The following is a 23,113-nucleotide window of genomic DNA, read 5'->3' on the forward strand; positions in this document are numbered from 1 at the left end:
GAAGGGAAAAGAGGTTGTTGCTACCATGAACACATGACCCAAACTGTTTTGTGAAAATGAAAGTATTGGAAGGGGTTTGCACACTGGGAAGCTAAATCCTCTCCTTGCATACAAGAAATGAATATTTTAAGTGGAAATTAAGAATCCAATTAAGTAACAAAGTAGGCCAAATTATATGGAGAAAGCTAAACACGAAAGAACCAATAAGAATACTGAAAATAGCTGTCTCAATGGAGATTACAACATGCCTCATAAAACTACTCATGTATAAACATATATAGAAATTTGGGCCAGCACCGTGGCTTAACAGGCTAATCCTCCGCCTTGCGGCGCTGGCACACAGGGTTCTAGTCCCAGTTGGGGCGCCGGATTCTATCCTGGTTGCCCCTCTTCCAGGCCAGCTCTCTGCTATGGCCCGGGAAGGCAGTGGAAGATGGCCCAAGTCCTTGGGCCCTGCACCCGCATGGGAGACCAGGATAAGCACCTGGCTCCTGGCTTCAGATCAGTGAGATGTGCCGGCCGCAGCGGCCATTGGAGGGTGAACCAACGGCAAAAAGGAAGACCTTTCTCTTTCTCTCTCTCTCTCTCTCTCTCTCACTATCCATTCTGCCTGTCAAAAAAAAAAAAAAAGAAAAAAATCTGACTAAATACAAGAGACCTAATTTACTGAAAGAAGGTTAACTTCTGACACACATAAACACATTTAAAAGACAGCCATTACAAACACAAAGCACAAAGTTCATTGTTAATGCACAGGCAAAAAAACTACACTGACAACTTTTATGGAAGTTCCTGAGAAGAAAAGCCATTCTCCTGGAAATACCTCTGGTACAATTGCTCACCTTTGACTGTTAGATTGAAGCAACCAAGTCTATCACCAGATAATGAGTCTGCACCACACTGTAGCACCACAGCACTAGGCTGATACATCTCCATCACTTTTGAGATAATCTACATAAGATAACAAATGTTAATATCTCTAATAACATTAAAAAAATCCATTTTAAATTTGAAAATACCACTTACAGGCTTGAATATCTGCCCATAAGACTCATCATCTATACCATCTCTCATTGGAAAATTGACAGCATAGTATTTGCCTTTTCCAGCACCAATATCCTGAAATACACAAACAGAAATATTTCACAAGAAAAACTGAGAGATTTATTTACCATAGTATTTTTAAGGTTAAAATTATGCAGTGTATTCATGGTACTCCATAAACAGGTACAATTTTTTGCCAGTTAAAATTTCTTTAAAAAGTTCAAGTAACAAGATCCAACTCTGAGTACATCCTAGAGGTTGAAACAATAGAACCCTTAAAAAATAAAACAATAAACAAGCGTATTGTTCCAATTTTACACATTGATTATTTTTGGAAGAAAATAAGCTTAACTCAAGAAATTCACAAATCAAATATATGAGATAGAGAGGCAAATTTAAAAGTAAATCTGTGGACAATACATATTTTGAGCCAAAGAAGCTTGCAGGACAACAGATTCCTTTTCGCTGTTTACAATCTGGTATGAGTTACTTATGACTTTCTTAAAGTTTTAACAGTTGTGGACTACTCTAAATAAAGTAAGCAGTTTTAACAATGAGCTAATTTCAGGTTGCATTCTTATCTGCTTTAGAATGGATTAGGCAGAAAAGAACGTTTATCAACAACCAAAACAAGACGTTTCATTTAAAAGTCCAAATATGGTTACATACAATGATTATTTTCCTCAAAAAATTTGGGGGTAGTGGGGAGGGTGAGCAGCAGTGTGATGTAGAAGGTTAAGCCTCTGTCTGCAGTGCTGGCATACCACATCAGTGCCAAACTGGAGTCCCAGCTGCTCCACTTCCAATACAGCTCCCTGATAATGTACATGGGAAAGAAGCGGAAGATGGCCCAAGTGCTTGAACCCCTGTATCTGAGTGGGAGTCACAAAAAAGCTCCTGACTCCTGGCTCCTCGCTCAGCCTGGCCCAGTCCTGGCCATTGTGGCCATCGTGGCCATCTGGGGAATGAGCCAGTGGATGGAAGTGCACGCTCTCTCTCTATTCCTGCCTTTCAAAATAAATAAATCTTAAAAAAATTCTGGGAACACATTTAAAATATACAAATGTTAATCTTGGAATGATATTTCATACAAGTATAAAGTCTCAAGTAAAGAAAAGATGCTGTTGGCCATTCTCAATCTTTATAAAACAACATTCACCAGTACTTCCTCATAATTTCAAGCAACCATTAAGATAAATGCACAGTAATTAAGAGGCCATAGTGACATCTACCTGCTGTTGGAAGTTGAGAGGGCTCCATTTGCCTCTTTGTATGCCGATTAGGATTACTATGCAAAAAGCACTATTTTATTTTTTTAAGCTTAATTAAAGCCGAGAAGAATATTGTTCTATTTCTATGGGATGTAACACCCATAAACAAATGAACTCCAATGATTTTGGGCACTAGTTCTCAAACTTCTGTGGGTAAAATAAGGGTTTCTGGGATCTGAGAATATATCTGAGAATATCTAACAACTTCCCTGTATCACTGGTCTTGCTAGTTTAGGGATCACTCTTTGCAAATTATTAGTTTATAAGACAGAACCAAGTGGTTTAAGGGAAAAGTTGAGTAAGCTAATTGGCAAGGAACTGAAATTATAAACCTGTAATTTTAAAAGTTAAATGATTTAGACTCAATCTAAATCCCTGACCTCCTTCTATCTATTAGGAAAGCTTTTACTAGCCTCTCTTACTCAAGAGTTTACTGAAAGAGTACCACCTTGTGGTCAAGCAAAGAAAAACCACACATTTGAAGAATAAAGGTACTCTTTCTGTACGACAGACCTCAAGCTTATAAAATTTTAACTAACAGTTTAGAACTAATGTTGAATGTCATTTTAGGAGAAATACCTCAATCCAGGCTGAACTAAAAACAGCTGTTTAAATTTCTCAATAAACTTCAATATTGTATGCAGTGTGGTTAAAAACATAAAAAATTCCAGTGAAGAACAACTGCCGGCAGTGTATAGAAGGATCTGGCAGTGCTTTTCACATTTATAAAACAAAAGAGCACCAAATGGAAAAAGGTAACAGAAACAGAAATAAATGCACAGAATGTAACAGGCAGGCAAGTGCTAAATGTTTATATTTTTTCTCTCCCCAAATGGCAGACACTACAAATTTCAGAAGGCTAAGGAAAAGAGATTAAAATTAGAGGTACTGATTCAAAACCAATCATAAAGGAAAGCACAAGAATCTAAAAGCACCCAGTCTATTTTATTCCAACAACTTTTACAATCAAAAGCAATGTATGCTACTACTAGGTAGTTTTGAAGATTCAAATTGAACACTAAGGGCTTCATGTGCCATGGATGTTCAATAATATTTACTCAAATAAAATAGCTGAGCAAAAGAAAAGTCCTTTAAGTTTTTGTTAATTTTTTTTTTTGGGAGATAAAGATTTATTTATTTATTTGAAAAGGCGGAGCTTAGAGAAAGAGAGACAGACAGAGACAGAGATCTCCTATTTGCTGGTTCACTCCCCAAACGGCTGCAACAGCAAGAGCTGAGCTGGCCTGAAGCCAGGAACCAGGAGCTTCTACTGCATCTCCCACATGGGTACAGGGTTCCAAGCACATGGGCCATCCACCACTGCTTTCTCTGGCCATTAGCAGGGAGCTGAATCAGAAGTGGAGTAGCTGGGACAAAAACTGATGCCCACATGACATGCTGGCAGTGCAGTCAGCAGCTTTACCTGCTATGCCACAACGTCTGCCCCTTTTTAAATTTTTTTTTACAGTCGGCAAAGTCAATTCTAGCAGATGGCAGAGTATACAAAGTGATTTAATTCTGCATGCATGCTTCAAATTAATGATTCAGGAAAAATACTGGTTCAAATACAGGTTATATCTTACATTTATTCAAGCAGAATTTGGTCTTACCCTCAAGTCTCCGGTGCCAGGAAAATATTCCCCATATTTATGGAATGATACAGTCATTACACGATCTGTGGTATAAAAAGCTTCTTCAACACCATCCCCATGATGAATATCTATATCAATATATAAGACTCTCTGATGATACCTGAAAATAAAACCATAAGTTTGTTTTTTAAGGTTCTAAGTTGAGAACAATCATCATGAATTCTGGAAACTTATTTTTGAGTTCTTACATTCCAGAATGTTTAATTTCTTTCTTACTTTATATCTACCCTAAGAGACTCCCTGATAGTTTGAATCTTAAACGTTTAAATTCCCTCTTAGAACCCAAAGTGGAAGAAAAATGTTCTATTTTATCCAAGGAATTTGTCCTATTTTACATGTTTTAAATGCATAAGCACATTTTTATATATTAACAACTAAAGACCACACCATATTCAATGCTGTTAATTTAATTTTAAAATTTCTTTAGTAAATCCCTAGTACTATTAAACAGAGGTTGGCAAATAGCCCACAGTCCAAATTTGGCCAACTGCCATTTTAAAGTTTTGAGCTAAGAATAGTTTCTACATATTTATTTTTTAAAGGAAAGATTCAGGGAACAGCTGTCGTGGCACAGCAGGCTAACCCACTGCCGTGACATCAGCATCCCATGTGGGTGCTGGATCAAATCCCAGCTGTTCCACTTACGAACCAGCTCCCTGCTAATGGCCTAGGAAAGCAGCAGAAGACGGCCCAAGTGCTTGGGCCCCTGCACCCACGTAGGAGACCAGGAAAAAATTCATGGCTCCTGGATTCAGCCTGGCCCAGCCTCGGTTATCATGGTCATCTGGGGAGTAAACCAGCAGATGGAAGATCTCTGTCTCTCCCTCTTTCTGTGTAACTCTTCTAGATAGATAGATAGATAGATAGATAGACAGACAGACAGATAGATAGATAAAGGCAGAGAGAGGCAGACAGACAGACACATCCACTGGTTTACTACCCAAGTGCTTCCAATAGCCAGGGTTAAGCCAGGCCAGAGAGTCAGGAGCCCAGAACTCCATCTGGGTCTTCCAAGTCTGCAGAAGTGTCCAAGCACTTAAGCTATCATCTGCCATCTCCAAGCACACATTAGCAGGAAGCTGTATCAAATTTTTCAAATAGTGAAAGAAAAAAAAAATCAAAACAAGAGTATTTTGTGCCATGACAATTACTTGAAGCTCAACTTTTAATTTTTGTAAAAAAGAAAAAAGATAACAGTAAAACATAATCATGCTCATTTCTTTACTAATACCTGTAGCTTCTTTTACCCTATAACTGAATAGCTGTGACAAGAGACCACATGTGGTACTCTCTCACATAATTTCATACCGGTGCTTATAGTACTACAGATCCCAGTAAAGTAGTTATGCCGTGAATACACTTTAGGAGCCACCTGTATCACCATATCTTGATATTTTATTACCCATGCACACTCATGTCAAACCACAAAAAGGGAGAGGTGTGCTTCAAATGTTATCCTTTTAAAGTACAGTGAAGTGAGAAGTATTGATGGCAATGCACCCTGTTTATTAGGCAGCATTTCAAAGCTGTGCTAAACTCATACAGTATAAGCTACCATTACCAGACTAAATATTCAAAGTAGTATTCTCAATTCACAGAAGCAACATTCAGAAGTAGAAAATTTACAACAGTGTATCTCACTGTAGCAGAATTTCTTCATAAAATTAAAAAACAAAAAGGCTGTTGATTAAAGTTTGAATTGCTCATGTGAGATAAATAAGCCTCTTTATCAAAGCAATTAAATTATGTTTATAGCCAAACAAATGTGTCTAGATTAGCTTGGGTTAAGACCATGTTTCAAAGTTTTAAAGACACTGGATTCAATATCAACAGGCAGTTACAAAACACAGCAAATGATTTCAAATGATTTTCCTTGGTTCTCAGTAAGTTAACACAATGTTACATTGACACCACTCAGTTATTATTCATTTGAAGAGTTAATACCATTTCAAGTTACTGAAAAAATAGCTTCTATGGATAAGTATGGAGTAACTACAAGGAAGAGTATCTTCAAAATTGAGAAAACACTAATTTGGTACAATCTGAAGTAGAATCTACTCAGATGTCACAACTGCTGATGCTAACAAATGTCTAACTTCGTAAATCTCCAAAATCCTAAGTGCCTTTGGAGTTTGAAGAGGAGTTCAAACAGTGAAGGATAACACCTAAACACAACACAGCAACTTAGGCATAATTTTATATCCATTAGTAAAGAAGAAGAGCCCGAAACAGATAAGAAAGGTACACAGTTACCTAGGCTCAATAGGTAAACAAATTTCCTTCAACACAGGTTTCCAATTTTTGTCTTCAAGTAAAAACTTGCTAAACATTTAGAACATAAACTTACAAGGTTTCATCATTTTTCTTTAGTTGAAACCGCAACTCAAATCTAAATTGAAAACTATTTCTACTATTTCATGTGTGTATATATACATACATACATACATACATATATATATATATTTAAGATTTATTTATTTATTTGAAAAAGTTATAGAGAAAGAGACCAATCTTCCATCGGTTCATTGCCCAAGTGGCCATAACACCAAGAGCTGAGCCAGGCCAAAGCCAGGAGCCAGGAGCTTTATCCAGGTCTCCCAGGAGGCTGGCAGGGACCCTTGCACTTGGGTCATCTTCCACTGTTTTTGCACAGGCCACTAGCAGGGAGCTGAATCAGAAGTGGAGCAACTGAGATACAAATATGGGATGGCAGCAGCTTTACCTGCTACATCACATCAGTGAATACACATACACACACACACACACACACTTACAAAGATTTATTTATTGGAAAGGCAGAATTAAAGACAGAAAGGCAGACACACACACACACACACACACAGAAAGAGAACTTTTGTCTGCTGGTTCACTCCCCAAAAGGCCACAACTGCCAGAAAGGTGGGCCAGGACAAAGCCTGAACTCCATCTGGGTCTCCCACAGGGGTCTCAAGGACTTGGGCCATGTTCTGCTACTTTCCTAGGTACATTAGCAGGCAGCCAGATTGGAAGTGGAACAGCCAGGACTGGAATTGGTACTCATATGCAACACTGGCATAACAGGCAATGGCTTAACCTGCTACACCCAAATAGCTACACCCAATAGCCCCTGCTATTTTTAAAAGGTGTTTTTAGATATTTATAAACATATATTCACTCTTAATAACACAAGGATTGGCAAATTTTCTCTATTTCTATATTGACTTATAATGAATTCAACAGAACACTAGAACTATTTCAGTCTACCATTTACTTGATATTAAAAATGCCATGGATTATTCAAATAAAAACATTATGTCACAGGAAAAGTATAAACACAAATAAACTTACTTTAGCAATTCAAGGATAGCAAGCACAATATCATTAACATAACAGAATCCTGATGCTTCTGATTTTTTAGCATGATGTAATCCTCCAGCCCAGTTAACAGCCATATCAGTTTGTTGTCGGTTTAACTTCACAGCTCCAGCTAACACAAAGAGAAATATAATAGACTTTCAGAATATTTAAAATAAAAAATTAGTATGACTGGGAAAAATGCTATAGGTAAGAGTATACCATAGGTAAGCAAAAGAGTTTAAAATTATAAAAGGTAAGGATCACTATCTAGGGCAGTAATAGTTTCTTCTTTAGCTTGTGAACTGATTAAACAATGGTATATGTATGGAAAGAGAACTAACAATGGTAACCAGAAACAAACAGGAAAACAGTCATCTCTCAGTGAAAATGCTATTGAAAAGGTAAATAAATATACACACACAAATGCAGCTCATTATACAAAACATGGTAGACACTTGTACTTTACTATAAACATACTGATTCCTTCCGATTATCACCAGTAAAACTTCTGCTTCAAACAAATAACCCAAGATACCAAGCTCAGCTCAACTTTTAAATCTGATTGAATCAGGGCACTTACCAACTGAGCCACCAGTAGAGAGCTGACAAAACTCAAACAGTCCGTCAAACACTGGACAATCTTCTCCAACATTAACTGTGGAAGATGTATTTCATTAATTTCAACCCATTCTACAAATAAAAACTTTTTCTCACAAAAACTATCCCCTACAAATTCTTTTTTGATACAATCATAAGACATTTCACACTAGTCATCTAAAGTTTCTAACTTTAATTTGTTCTTTTAGTCAAAGTAATTGAGGTGTTCCCTATGAAATGTCAACATCCCTGCTACATTAATTGTCGAGTACAAAGGTACCTTTTATTTAGTTGAAAAGGGTATTTCTCTCCCTAAATATACAACAATAAATTAGTGAAGATTCTAAAAACTGATGATTTACTTTTTAAAAAGTATCTAGATGGGGCTGGCGCTGTGGCGTAAAGGGTAGGGCCGCCGCCTGTGGTGCCAGCATCCCATATGGGCACCAGTTTGAGACCTGGCTGCTCCACTTCCAATCCAGCTCTCTGCTATGGCCTGGGAAAGCAGTGAAAGAAGTCCTTGGGCCCCTGCACCCATGTGGGAGACCTGGAAGAAACTCCTGGTTCCCGGCAGCTTTGCAGCCTCTTAAAGTTATAGGCACTATAAAAATTTTTGGTTTCTTACTGCTCAAATAAGATCATCATCTCAGTACAACTCCATATTATATAGGTTTTAAATTCTGTTAATTCACTTGCCCAAGAACTACCCAGGATTCCTTCTACTCTGAATCACCAATGGAAAAAACATGGATAAATACCTGTCTCAATATATTACAGCATTTTATTGAATCAAATGAGACATTTGTGTATGTACTAAAGATTTGTGAGATGTCTAATAAGTACACTTAATTTACTATTACAATCACCAGTAATAAACACTGCAGAGAATGAACTCTAATAAAAAGTTTAAAAAAAAAATACACCATTCCAATCATTTTAGGATGACATTTTACATTCTACCTTTAACCCAGTTACAATATTTAATAACATACTTTAAGCTATAAAAGAGAACACTATGCAGAGAATCAAAAGCTTCACTAATACCAACAACAACAAAAAAAAAGAATATGCATATTATAGTCCAGATTAACTAAAGCACACAAACAGAAGAAAAGTATTATATACAAGGTCAGGGATAATTAAGATTTAAGAATAATCTCTGTTTTGAAACAAGAGAGTGGGTCTCCCTACCAATATCAATTATCCTATAGCCACTACAGGAAGAAAACAGAGTCGAAGATTACCCAAACAGCAGTTTTGCAATCCAATAAGCTTCAGGAAGGTTCATAATCTTATTTCAATAACTATAAGCTTCAAAAAATTTACACCTATCAATACTAAAATATACTTTAAAAATAGAAACGTACATCTCTGCATCTGCTTACTATACTCAGACATGTTATCTGGTCTTATTGACCGTAGAAACTTGATATACTCATCACTGTGGTATTTTGTCATTTCTTCAGCAGTGGCTTTATGGGGCCTCTGTAAGGAAAAGTAAACATCATAATTGTATAAGTACAACTGGTTGCATCAGAACTATTAAATAAAATGAAATACATAATTTTCTCTCAACTTAGGTCGCCAGAACAAATTTTAAAAGTAATCCAAATTTATACACATGTTTTAAGAACACAGTCAATCAGTTCTAAAGCTGGTTCAAACTTCTTTAAAAGCATCAGAAAGGGCTGGCACTGTGGCACAGCGGGTTAAAACACTGGCCTGCAGTCCCGGAATCCCATATGAGCGCCAGTTTGAGTCCTGCTGCTCCACTTCCAATCCAGCTCCCCACTAATGCACGTGGGAAAGCAGTAGAAGATGGCCCAAGTAGTTGGGGCCGTGCACCCATTTGAGAGATCCAGAAGAAGCTCTTGACTCCTGGCTTCAGATGGGCTCAGCTCCAGCTGTTGTGGTCATTTGGGGAGTGAACCAGCAGACAGAAGACCTCTCTAACTCTCTACCTCTCTCTGTAACTCTTTCAAATAAATAAAATAAGTCTTTAAAAAAAAAGCATCAGACAGGCATAACACCTGTGAATTAATCATTCTTTATATTTTATTGGGAATATGCCAACCCATTAAAGACAAACATGTTTGTAAGCTTGACTTATATACCACCACTTCATCAATGGCCTTCCAGAAAAACACATTCTCACTTCTAAGTCTGTTCACAATCTCTTCCTTCAGTTGAATTGTTCTAACTTTCCTTGTCCTGATGAGCCCAATTTCATTTCTGACAACTACCTTAAAAGGCTTCCATAGACAGACTCTTAAGCAACTGCCTCCCTTTTCTAAATGTCTATACCAGAGAATAACTTATACATATTCTCTGACATTGTTAATGGCTTCAAGTCTTTATAATCTCCCCAAATAGGTAGGAATTGTTGTGTCTTGAATTTGTTTATCTATGCCTGTTTGTACCTGAAAAATACTTAAGGCAGTTGTTTTATCCTGTTTTCACTCAGCTTGACCACTAACAGAGTTCCATATATATCATGTCCACTAAATGCTTGTAGAATTATTTTTCTTTCATAATAGTTCCAGGCAAACCCTTTTCAGTAGCATAGCAGGTCAACAATTACTGTGACAAAAATATTTAATATGCTAGACTGAGTTGTTCTCCAGGAGCCTAAAATTCTAAGAGGGGGAGCGTTTTTAAAATGGTTAAAGCAAAAGAAAAAAGAAGCTATAGCTACCACACTAGGTGTTCTATGAAGAGTAAAACAAAAAAGTTTGCTCCAGTTTTCACCAGTTAAATGCTTTCCAAATGGAAAAAGTTTCAAAGTAGTTATTAAAAAAAAAAATCAAAAGGTATACTTACATATATTTCCATTTTTCTGTATAAGCCATAATTTAACAGCAAGTTATGGGTCATGCGGATTCTGTGAGGTTTCATGGGATGACCCTGTCCATAATAGTAATTTCCAATGTCACCTAAAATAGGAAGACATAAACAATAGAGATAAAAGCATCCTTACAAGTATCTGAATTTATGTATGTCAAACGTTAGAAAACATTTACCATATAAGTAAAATTTCATTAGATATCTAAAATGGTATTGGCTTTATTTTACAACTTCCAAACTATATTAGAAAACCAAGACACATGTACACCTTTACAAGCTAATGACTCCATTATTAGTTAACACTGTATTTGTAAACTAAAGAAAGCCAAGATTCTCTGATTTTTAGTTCCACAAAGTGGTTTTTCTTTTTTTCAAATGTTTGTCCCTTAAAGCGATACTTGCTTTTAATGTTCTCTATCAAACTCAGATGATTCAGGGACACTCTCTCAAGTTTTACTGGCATTATTTCAATTTTTTTTCAGAAATACCGCTTTGCAGATGATTTATTAGCATCCCAGAAATCCTTAAAAGTTGGTATTCGGGGGTTTAAAATGTTCTATGTCCATAACAGCCTGTCAGGCAACTTCGGGTTACTAAAATTCAGGTTCTAAATAAAAACTTTGTTCAGACATATTCATGACATTTTTCAAATAAGGATATTTTGTCTTGTTCTTCATGACTAAAGTTATAACTTCCAGTCTTTTTAGAAAAGTTTTTTTTTTTTTTTAAGATTTATCTATTTATTGGAAAGTCAGAGTTAGAGGGAGGGAGACAGAGAAGTCGGTCTTTCATCTGCTAGTTCAACTCCCCACATGGCTGCAATGGCCAGTGCTAAGCCAAGCCAAAGCTAGGAGCCTGGAACTCCACCCAGGTCTCCCACGTGGGTGGCAGGGGACCAAACACTTGGGCCATCTTCCACTGCTTTCCCAGACCATTAGCAGGGATTGGTATTAAAAGCAGAGCAGTTAGGACATGAATTGGCACCCTTGGTACCTTTATATCCAGGATGCTGGTGTTATAGTCAGCAGCTTTAACTGCTATTCCACAACACTGGCCCCAAAAGTTTTATTTATTTACTTGAAAGACAGAGTGACAGAGAGGGAGAGACAGAGAAATCTTTTATCCATTACTCACACCCCAAATACCTGAAACAGGTAAGGCTGGGCCAGGCGGAAGCCAGAAACTATCTGGGTCTCTCACCTGGATGGCAGGAACCCAATTACTTGGGCCATCATCTGCTGCCTCCTAGAATGCACACCAGCAGGAAGCTGGATCCGAAGCAGAGGCGGGACTGGATCCCATATACTCTTGATTTGGGACCAAGGTGTTCCAAGCAGTGGCCTCAACAACTATACCAGAACACTCATACCCAGACTGTCTTTAAATACCATCTTTATAATATCCCAATATCTAAAGAGATTTATTTTTTATTTTTTTAAAGATTTTATTTGAAAAGTAGAGTTACAGAAAGAGAGAGACACAAAGGTGCTCCATTGCTGGTTCACTCCCCAAATGGCCTCAACAGTTGGAGCTGGGCTGATCTGCAGCCAGGAGCCAGGAGTGTCTTCCAGGTCTCCCATGTGGGTGCAGGAACCCAGGGACTTGGGCCATCGTCTACTGCTATCCCAGGCCATAGCAGAGGGCTGGATCAGAAAGCAACCAGGACATTAACTGACGCCCATGTGGGATACTGGTGCCAAAGGCGGAGGCTTAGCCTACTACGTCACAACCCCAGCCCCATAAAGTGATAAAGTTAAGTTCCAGTGTTTCTTATAATAAAAAGTAACAATAAGAGTCTTTTAAACATATATTATACTACTTTTTTTGAGATTTAAAAAGATTTGGGACAGTACTGTGGCGTAATGGGTAAAGCCACCACTTCAGGGCCAGCATCCCATATGGTCACCGGTTCAACTCCTGGCTGCTCCACTTTCAATCCAGCTCTGTGCTATGGCCTGGGAAAGCAGTGGAAGATGGCCCAAGTCCTTGGGCCTCTGCACCCCCATGGGAGATCCAGAAGAACCTCCGGGCTTCAGATTGGCACAGCTCCAGCTGTTGCGGCCAACTGGGGAGTGAACCAGTCAGTGGATGGAAGACCCCTCTCTCTCTTTGTAACTCTTTCAAATAAATAAATAAATCTTTAAAAAAATAAATAAACAAACAAAAAGATTTATTAGACTCAAAAACATCCAGCCAGAGAGGCATGGAGGGGGAGTACTACCTTTTTAATGGACATCTTACAACAGAATTCATCAAACTGGAAATTAGTTTGAGTAACTACTCTAGTCAACAATTTCAAAAATTTTGTCACAATAGCCAAACTGATTTTACTGGCTTTAAGTTTCATTTCAACATAAGTTTTCCTAATAAAAGCTATATCATTTACTTATCTTCAGAATCAACAATCTTTTAAAAGATTGGACCAGTGTTGTGGCACAGTGGGTTAAGCTACCATCTGTAATGCCAGTATCTCATTCATGTGGGCATTGGTTTGTGTCCCGGATGCTTCATTTTCTTTCTTTTTTTTTTTTTTGACAGGCAGAGTGGACAGTGAGAGAGAGAGAGAGAGAGAGAGAGACAGAAAGGTCTTCCTTTTCCGTTGGTTCACCCCCCATTGGCTGCAGTGGGTGGCGCACCACGCTGATCTGAAGCCAGCAGCCAGGTGCTTCCTCCTGGTCTCCCAGGCGGGTGCAGGGCCCAAGGACCTGGGCCACCCTCCACTGCACTCCCAGGCCACAGCAGAGAGCTGGCCTGGAAGAGGGGCAACCGGGACAGAATCCGGTGCCCCAACCGGGACTAGAACCTGGTGTGCTGGCGCCACAGGCAGAGGATTAGTCTACTGAGGCATGGCGCCGGCCTCCGGCTGTTTCATTTTCCATACAGCTCCTAGCAGTAGAGGATGGCCCAAGTGTTTGAGTCCATGGCACTCACATGGGAGACCTGGAGTAAGAGTCTTCTGGCTCCTGGTTTTGGCCTGGCCCAGTCCTTCTCTCCCTCTCTCTCTGTCTCACCCTCTCTCTAACTCTGCCTTTCAAATAAATAAATAAATCCGGGGTCAGGGAGGGGTGAGCCACATATCCCATGTGCTTGGCTTCTTAAAAAAAATTTCTAAGTATACAGCTGTTTCGTTTAATAGAAACTGAGAACACAAAATATTTTGTTCTTCCATATATTTGGTACAACATGAGTATTCACATTTATTAAAAAAACCATGCTTCTTGGGGCTGGCACTGTGGTACAGCAGGTAAAACTACCACCTGCAGTGCCAGCATCCCATACAGGTGCTGGTTCAAGTCCTGGCTGCTCCACTTCCAATCCAGCTCTCTGCTATGGCCAGGGAAAGCAGTAGATGGCCCAAGTCCTTGGGCCCCTGCACCCGCGTGGGAGACCCAGAAGAACCTCCTGGCTCCTGGCTTCAGATCAGCCCAGCTTCGACCACTGTGGCCATTTGGGGAGTGAACCAGTAGATCAAAGACACACCCCTCTCTCTTTCTTTCCCTCTCCCTCTGAAATAAAAACTCATGCTTCCAATAATAGGACTATTTGTGAGTTTGTTGTCATCTTATCTCTAATTACTTACCTTTATTTGTAGCGTAAGCTCTCATAAGAAAATAATTTACATACATAGTCTCTTTAAGAGAAATTCAACTTTCTAAATGGAGGTACCAACAAAAAGATTAAAAAACAGAGTCAAATTGCAAAGCAAGGTTATCTTGCTACATAACATGAAAGGCTATGAATGGAGAAAACCAACTACCTATCAAGCAAGGCTCTGCCTTTTAAAAGCTTTGCCCAACATGGTGGCAGTACATACAGTTCCTTGAAAGCCAACAGTTTCATCAAATTCTTAGATGAAACCAGTAGAGCAGCAAAACATCATGTACCTAAGTAGTACATGCAAGGTATTTCAAAGTTACTACTAACAAAGGAGATCATTACAGTCAGAATAAAGAAATTCTCATCTTCACATACTTCTATCTGCCTCTGTGTAAGGATTATCAGAATTAAATGTCTCTAACATCTACCACATCTTCAGGACAAATATTCTAGTTATAAGCATACCAAGAATCCAACAGAAAGACACAGGCTCCAATAATCCATAGGAAAGAGACAACGCTGGCACTTTCTCAGCAGAAATTCACACTCACTGAGTGCTTACCAGAAGGCACTATTCTAAGCACCTCACACTTATTACCTTTTAATCTTTTCAATGACCCTATGATGTAGGTATCATTACTATTATTCCTATTTCATAATCATGAATAAGGGCAAGAAACAGACATGTCAAGTAAGATTGCTAAAATCACACAACTACCAAGCAGAGGAGCTAAATTCAAACACTAGGCAGCAGAGCTCAAAGCCAATATTCTTACAAGGAACCACAGGAAGAGCAATGGCAGTTAATAATCACTAGAGAGCAATGGTAGGAGGAAAGCTGACAAAGATCTAACATAGAATATAAATATTTTCCACCAAGGCTTAGAGACTTTGTTAATTTAGAGAAAATGAACACAAGAAACTACCTAATTCATCAAAGTAATTTATTTTGTACTAGCAGAGTCCTTAAATCTTACATAAATATACTTGGCTTTAAATAAGTTATTCAGCCATAATTTAAGGGCCCTATTTCGAATAAGAATATACATACAACCTAAATGATACACATCTACAAAGGCAGCCATACTACAGATAATTATTTGATTTATCAAGAATTTCACCGAAATGTAAGGGTGTAGAACCATCTCCCAATTCTCCTGCTTGGTAGCCGTTTACTTTTTAATAAAGATAAAATGTTTTTTTCTCAGCTTTAAGAATCTATGGTTTTCATATTTCTCATTCAAATGGTCAGTAATATATTTCAAGCATTTTAAATGTTATCCTGATTTTCATCAAAATATTTAAAAATACTTTACCAATGAAGCAAACATCCAGAAAAATCATCTCAAGGTGGTTTCCTGAATACAACAAATTTTTTAAATTGACAATTCAAAGAAATCATAAAGGGGCTGGGAAAGTGCCAGTTGTGATGCCTGCATCCCACATCAGAGTGCAGACTTGAGTCCTGGTTACTTCAATTCACTTGAGAAAGTAGGGGATAATGGCCCAAATACTTGGACCACGCCATCCATGTGGGAGACCCAGAGAGTTCTTGAATCCTAACTTCAGCCTGGCCCAGATATAGCTGTTGTGGCCATTTACAGTAGTCAATCAGAGGATAGAAGATCTCTGTCTCTCTATTTCACTCTACCTTTCATATAAATAAATAAATCTTATTAAAAAAATCAGAAATGATTTACCTGTAAAATTTTAGAAATTGCTCATTCAAGAAGTTATAGGAACAACTCTTAGAATTAGATGTGTTTTAAATTTTAATTTTTGCTTTTATAAAGAGAATACAGTACATTTATGTACCCAACATTCCAGAGTCTGAGCAGCACCCTACAGTCAACACCGTTATTCTGCTGTAAAAATGTGGGGATATTCAAACTTTTTCAAAATTTTCAGATAATTTTAGATTTCTGAGCTGTAAAATGTACATTCACCCCTAAAGATAAGCTAATTGAAGAAGATTCCAGAAATAACGGGAGGTGGGGGGTAGTAAGGAAAATTCTATTTCATTATTTTTGTCTTCCAGATTACTTAGTGCACTACCAGTTCTTAACATAACTGGTCACTCTGCCTCTCTGAAACACTCGGGCCGGCACCATGGCACAGCGGGTTTTAAAGCCCTGGCTTGAAGCACCGGCATCCCATATGGGTGCCGGTTCTAGTCCTGGCTGCTCTTCTTTCAATCCAGCTCTCTGCTATGGCCTGGGAAAGCAGAAGAAGATGGCCCAAGTCCTTGGGTCCCTGTACCCACGTAGGAGACCTAGAAGAAGCTCCTAGCTCCTGGCTCCTAGCTTCAGATCGACGCAGCCCCAGTCGTGGCAGCCATCTGGGGAGTGAACCAGCGGATGAAGACCCCTCTCTCTGTAACTTCGTCTTTCAAATAAATAAAATAAATTCTTTTAAAAAAGAAACACTCTGAGCCTTGGCTTCCATAATAACCATTTTCCTGGATTTTACTCCAACCCAAGGCCATCAGAACTTTCTCAAATTCATTCATTTACTTAATAAACCAAGGGTCCACTATGTGTCAGGCAGTCACTGTTTTTGTTTTTGTTTTTGTTTTTTTGACAGGCAGAGTGGACAGTGAGAGAGACAGAGAGAAAGGTCTTCCTTCCGTTGGTTCACCCCCCAATAGCTGCTGTGGCCGGTGCACCGCACTGATCTGAAGCCAGGAGCCAGCTGCTTCCTCCTGGTCTCCCATGCAGGTGCAGGGCCCAAGGACTTGGGCCATCCTCCACTGCCTTCCCGGGCCACAGCAGAGAGCTGGCCTGGAAGAGGGGAAACCGGGACAGAATCCGGCGCCCCAACCAGGACTAGAACCCGGTGTGCCGGCGCTACAGGCGGAGGATTAGCCTATCGAGCCATGGCGCCAGCCCAGTCACTGTTCTTGATTCTTGGGTATCAGCGAAGAAGAATTATGCCCTAAATTCTCTAGATTTTGTATTTTTTTAAGGTCTCAATACTTTATTATATTTATACACTGATAAATCTCAAATTCCTGCTTGGTCTCCATTCCCTGGGTTCCAAACTCAGAGAAACACTCAGTATTTTCTATTAAACTGAAGAACACATATATAATATGTTCAAATCTGAGCTTAAGCTTAGTCTTTCCAGAATCTCAGGAAATGGTGCCACTACCCACTTAACCGCTCAATCCAGGAATTTACCGAACCCTCTTTTATTCTTTACCAACATCCCCCAGCCCCAACTCCATTTCTAATTCATCAACAAATTCTTTTGTTTTTACTACCCAAACCTCCCTTAAATGTGACCATTTCTATCTAAAATGCAACCAATACATTTTATGTGGAGCAATATGCATTCAATTATTGCTTCTAGCCTACATTCTACCATACCTTACCAATTCTTTTAAAAGCGTGTTCTCTACCTGTGAAACCTTTAATGGCTTTCCAATCTTTAAATAAAAGTCAAAATCTCTTTACATAAAGTTTTGGGTGGTCTAGTTTAGTGCCTAATCTAGAAACACACAGTCTTGGCTTGCTTTTTCTGCTAAGTAGGACAAGTTCTAATTATCTGGCCTTTGCAGTTTGCAATAAGCCAGATAGGAGCTGGCTTTCCACTGTCTGATCACCCTATCAAATGTCTCTTACTCTCCAAGGTAGTCTTTTATTTCCTTCTTATGATGTAAATAACCTCCTTTGTGATTTTTTTTTTTTAATTTTATCTATTTGAAAGGCTGAGTTACAGAGAGACAGAGGGACAGATCCACCCACTGGTTCACTACCCAAATGGCTGCAATGGCAGAGGGAAGTCAGGAGCTGGATCATAAATGGAGCAACGGGGACTGTAACTGTCTCCAATAAGGGTTGCTAGCATTGCTGCCAGGGCTTAACCCACTGTGCCGCAACACCAGACCCTTAGATGATCTTTTATGTAGTACAAAGTAGGGACTTAAAACCTATTTGTTTTTTCTAAATCCAAAATTGACTACATGAGTACTTTAAGGTATAGAGAGAAATAACATCAGAACAAACTATATTCTCAGATTCAAACTTTTAACTCTTTTCTCATCCATGTTTCAATGTTACAAACATTCTCTAAAAAGTCACTCCCCTTTCCAATTCCAACTGTATTCTTTTATGGATTTCTCAACATTTAAAGTGTGTGTTAAATTAAATAATTTTTAGTACCTTTTGGTAGCAGAGGAAACTCTATGAAAAAGAAAAAAGAAAAACCTTTGGATTCCAGATGTGAACCCCTCCCTGGACATTAAAACTAAAGTCAATGTGGAAAAGGAAAAGTGAAACAGGGGTAGGCCGGCGCGGCAGCTCACTAGGCTAATTCTCTGCCTGCGGCGCCGGCACCCCAGGTTCTAGTCCTGGTTGGGGTGCCAGATTCTGTCCCGGTTGCTCCTCTTCCAGTCCAGCTCTCTGCTGTGGCCCGGGAGTGCAGTGGAGGATGGCCCAGGTCCTCAGGTCCTGCACCCGCATGGGAGACCAGGAGGAAGCAGCTGGCTCCTGGCTTCAGATCTGCGCAGCATGCTGGCTGCAACACACTGGCTGTAGCGGCCACTTGGGGGGTGAACCAACGGAAAAAGGAAGACCTTTCCCTCTGTCTCTCTCTCTCTCACTGTCTAACTCTGCCTGTCAAAAAGAAAAAAAGTAAAAAAAAATAAATAATAAAAAAAAGAAACAGGGGTATTAATTTGTTTTCTTCTATGTAATAGACAAAATGTCAAACATTCTACCTGCTAACTCAGAGTGGTTGTTAGGAACAAGACAGAAAGTTATACAAAAGTGCCCTATCTATAAAATATAAGGAATTAACTATTTATTCATCAATAACAAGTTTATTGCTTTAGATGGCAGAGATTAATGGAACACACACTCTGTCCTCATGAAACTTATATTCCAGTAGGGAGAGAGACAAAAGGTAGGAGGTACAAGTGATAATGGAAAAAAGTAAGGCAGTAATGAAGATCAATGATTTTACCTTGTTCTTATAGCTAGCTATATCATTTTTATACAAGTGACTTTGATGAAGTATGTTTTTAGAAGACTATGGCAGTATGAGTCAGTAGCCACAGTCAGAGAATTGCTCTTTCTTTGCTTCAGGTGTTTAAGGATACATTACCCATTAAGGCCTAAACCAGCATTTCAGTGATATAAAGGGTGTTCACGCTGAAGATGTTAAGTGTATAGAGAAAAATACATAATTTTTAGAATTCTCTCTCATGCAAAGACACACAGCCTCAATGGTAACCTTCTCTTGTTGTTGCCAAGAGGCTCGGAGTGTGTCCGATGGTCCCAGGAAGCCCAAGGGTAGGATACCTATGGTTACAGAATTTGTTACTTCACTCCTTTACTCTTCTCCCTACTTCCTTTACCAACAAGTTCAAACCAGTTAACAGGCTAGCAGATTATTCAGATCTTGCTACTGATTCCACTCACTCCCAGTCCAATCCATGTTGCATACCTTAAAGTTGTGTAAGTTCTTTGATGCCAAAGTTCCTTTACTTGCATCCTTAATGTTCATAATTTAACAAAAAAAAATTGTTTTTATAAAGTGACAAAATAGTTTTTTTTTGACAACAAAAATGTTTTTGTAACTAACTGTGCAGAACTTAGCATGCTGCCACATATCAGCACAATTATACCTGACTTAATCTCTGCAGGGTATTTTATTAGCACCTTCCACAGAACTCCAAGACGATTTGAAAAGTAAGCAACTAAAGGGTCCATTCTAAAAACGAGTCCAATCAGAGCCACAGACAGAGACCTACCAAACTGTCAGTAATACATCTCACTGTTGGCCATCAGTGAAGTACTGACTAACACAAATCAGAAGACTGTCAAACATCTTTGCTCTACCCAATTGCATCCTGCCCCTGGGACCAATGTCTGCCCCCACTCTCAACAAAGGCTTATCATAAATGGGCTGAGGAACAAACAGTTCTCAGAAAACTGCTACTCAAGCATACCTCCTGCTCCTACAGTTCAAGCCTGTTGACAAAAAGTTGCGAGTACTTTATTCCATGGACCCCATCACTGCCAACAGCAAGTGACAACTGACAGACACTGAGCACCACTTTCTGCAACTTGTTTAATTTTTTCCCTTTGTTCCAAGTCCTGCCAAAAAACAAATCTCTAAACTCTGGAAACAACCCCCGGGCATTGCAGCATATGGGGTAAAGCTACAGCCTGCAACACTGGCATCCCATATGGAAACAGGTTTGTGCCTCAGCTACTCCACTTCTGATCCAGCTTCCTGCTAATGCCCTAGGCAAAGCAGAAGAGGATGGCCCAAGCTTTTGGGCCCCCGCTTCCCATGTGGGAGACACAGATGAAGCTCCTGGCTTCCACCTGGCCCATTGTGGACAACTGGGGAGTGAACCAGTGGATAGAAGATCTCTCTCCCTCTAACTCTGACTCCCAAATAAATAAATATTTTTAAAATAAAAATTAACATACACATAAGGTTGTTACATTTCCAATTTAACCAGAGAAGGTAGGGGGAAAGGTTTTGCCAACAACCCAAATATGCAATAAAATTCATGTTAAAATGTTCTCCCACCTCTACAGCCCAGGTATAATTTCAAATCAATTTGCAGTCCTTCAAAGGATACATTTTAAAACAAGGCTGTTCCTATTTTGTCCCAGGTATTATGGGTCAATTTAAATTTTTTCCCATAATACATAATTTCCCACAAATGACTCAGATGGCTATTTCATATAAAACTGGCATTTTAAAAAATGGATCCATGCTAAATGAAGGGGCATGGTTCTGCTGTTACAGCCAGGTTTATACTGACCTTAGCTACCTTTCTAAAGTTGTGATTTACAGTATACAATCCATAAGAAATGGCTTCTCACATCTGTATTCGTATTGCTTCCCACAATTAGGGCTGTCTGATCACTCAGCCTGGCTTTGTTAAATTTCAGTATTCTTCCTCCCAAACGGTAACCTATTAGAGTTCAGGTCTTTGTAAAATCTGTTAAGCCAGTGTTCCATTTAGTGTAACTTAGGCTGGCACAGAACGCAGAATCCAGAGTTGTAATGTTACTGATGCTACTCCGTATTACAGAATCCCTAAAATTAAATTACCTGATTTTTATAATTCACCATACCGTGAGCTCAAGCTTACCAGATTAAACTCCTTAGTCCTCCTGCACTACTCCCTCCAGTTTTTGCACATCAGGATCCCCACCACCTGAGAACAGCCTTCACAAGCCAGATGCCCACGGTCCCCTAAACCTCCAAAGCAGGGTCTACTTCCTGATCGAACAAAGAGCAACAACAAAGAAGTGGGTGGTAACCACCTCCCACACGGGCAAGCCAGGACCCATCGAGTCTGACCTACAACACAAGCAGCAACACAGCTCCTCATTTTCCTCTCTCTCGTTCGCCGCGCGAACTGCCAGCCTCAAACTCGAAATCCCTAATTGTTACGGAGGAAGTGGAGCCCATCAATTTGAATCCGGAGCAAGTGGCGCTCAAAGAGCCGGGTGAACAAAGGAGAGGGATGCAGCCCACGCAGAACACGGGTGTGAGGGCGCCGCACGCCGGACTCGGGTCCCCACTCCCAGTAACCCCCACTCCGGCCTCGCCCCGGGCCGAGGGGTCAGGGGGGCGGCTGCCAGCGGAGAGAGGAGCAGGCGCCCGGGCCAGACGCGAGCCGAGGGGCGCAAGCGGGGGCAGGGGCGCCGGAGGGGGCTGCAGGGGCGGAGCTTTGCGGCCGCTGGGCTTTGTGTAGTCAGAGCCTGGGCAGGAATTTTGACTCAGGAGGACAAGGATCGGGTGCCTGATGCCGGCGAAGGGGTCCCCCAAAACCGCGATGCCACGAGAGGCGGGCGGGGGAAGTGCCAGGGAGGACCGGCCCCCTCGCCACTACCACCGGCCGGGGTAGGCCAGTGTGGTCCCCTCAGCCGGCCACCTTGGGGGCTGCGGGCCGCACGACCGGAGAGAGAGGCAGCAAGCAAGCGGGGCGTTCCCCCATTCCCGCCCGCAGGGTCCGCAGGAGGGGGTCGGGGTGCAGGGTCTCCCGCTGGCCGCGCCGGGTCCGCAACGGGTTAAGATGCGGCCAAGCGCCGGTCCCTCCTCCTTCCCACCCCTCCGAGCCGGCACCCACTCGCGACGGCGGCCAGGGAGCCCGGCGCGGCCCCGGGCCCGGCGACCCAGCCCTGCCCGCCCACCCGGCCTCTCACCATCATAGTAGTAGCAGACTTTCTTCTTGCCGCCTCCCTGACTGTACGCCATGGGTTCCCCGGCCACCGCCGCCTCCGGGCTCCGGCTCCTCCTCCTGCTGTTGCTGCAGCTGCCGCCGCGGCTCGGCGGAGAGAAAGGCTAGGGGGATGGTGGGGGATGCCGCCCCGCGGGGAAGGGCAGGTCGGAGGGGGAGGGTCCCCGGAGGGCTCGGTACAGCCCGGCCGAGGGGGCCGAGAGCGCGGAGCGGGGGTGGCAGCGGCGCCAACTCGCGACACTGGGGAGGGGGAGGGGGCCGCCAAACCACCTCCGGAGGCCGAGGGGAGGTGGGGCGCGTCCACTGAGTCCTCCACGGGGGAGGGAGGGGCACGACCAGAGAAAGAGGCCGGTTCAGGCTTGGGCAAGAGTCCTTATCGTGATGAACAGCTTGCGGGGAACAGCGCCATTCAAAGCCTTAAAATTATGGAAAAGGCAGGCTCCTGCTGAGCAATACCAAGAGGACGACGACCCTTGTGTGCGTTCCCACCCTCGGATCTTGGCGCAGTGGTTGCGCCTATCCCGAGCCTGCGCAGTCTGCGCCTGCTCAACCGTAGCCTT

At 41.0% G+C, this 23,113-nt stretch overlaps 1 protein-coding gene across 1 annotated transcript in view; it reads right to left on the reverse strand.

Annotated features, from left to right (window-relative positions):
* Window positions 1-22,799, reverse strand: part of HDAC2 (histone deacetylase 2) — a 32,114-nt gene extending 9,315 nt beyond the window's left edge. The window contains exons 1-8 of the mRNA XM_062186640.1: window positions 22,519-22,799; window positions 10,721-10,833; window positions 9,268-9,385; window positions 7,884-7,958; window positions 7,295-7,433; window positions 3,926-4,067; window positions 1,027-1,119; window positions 843-951 (exon numbers count right to left, since the gene is read on the reverse strand). Of these exons, the coding sequence (XP_062042624.1) occupies window positions 843-951; window positions 1,027-1,119; window positions 3,926-4,067; window positions 7,295-7,433; window positions 7,884-7,958; window positions 9,268-9,385; window positions 10,721-10,833; window positions 22,519-22,570 (841 nt within the window). The 5' untranslated portion in view covers window positions 22,571-22,799. The remainder of the gene's footprint in view (window positions 1-842; window positions 952-1,026; window positions 1,120-3,925; window positions 4,068-7,294; window positions 7,434-7,883; window positions 7,959-9,267; window positions 9,386-10,720; window positions 10,834-22,518) is intronic.
* Between the last annotated feature and the right edge of the window lie 314 nt (window positions 22,800-23,113).

The sequence above is a fragment of the Lepus europaeus genome, chromosome 3, assembly GCF_033115175.1.
Source record: "Lepus europaeus isolate LE1 chromosome 3, mLepTim1.pri, whole genome shotgun sequence".
Classification (NCBI taxonomy): Eukaryota; Metazoa; Chordata; class Mammalia; order Lagomorpha; family Leporidae; genus Lepus; species Lepus europaeus.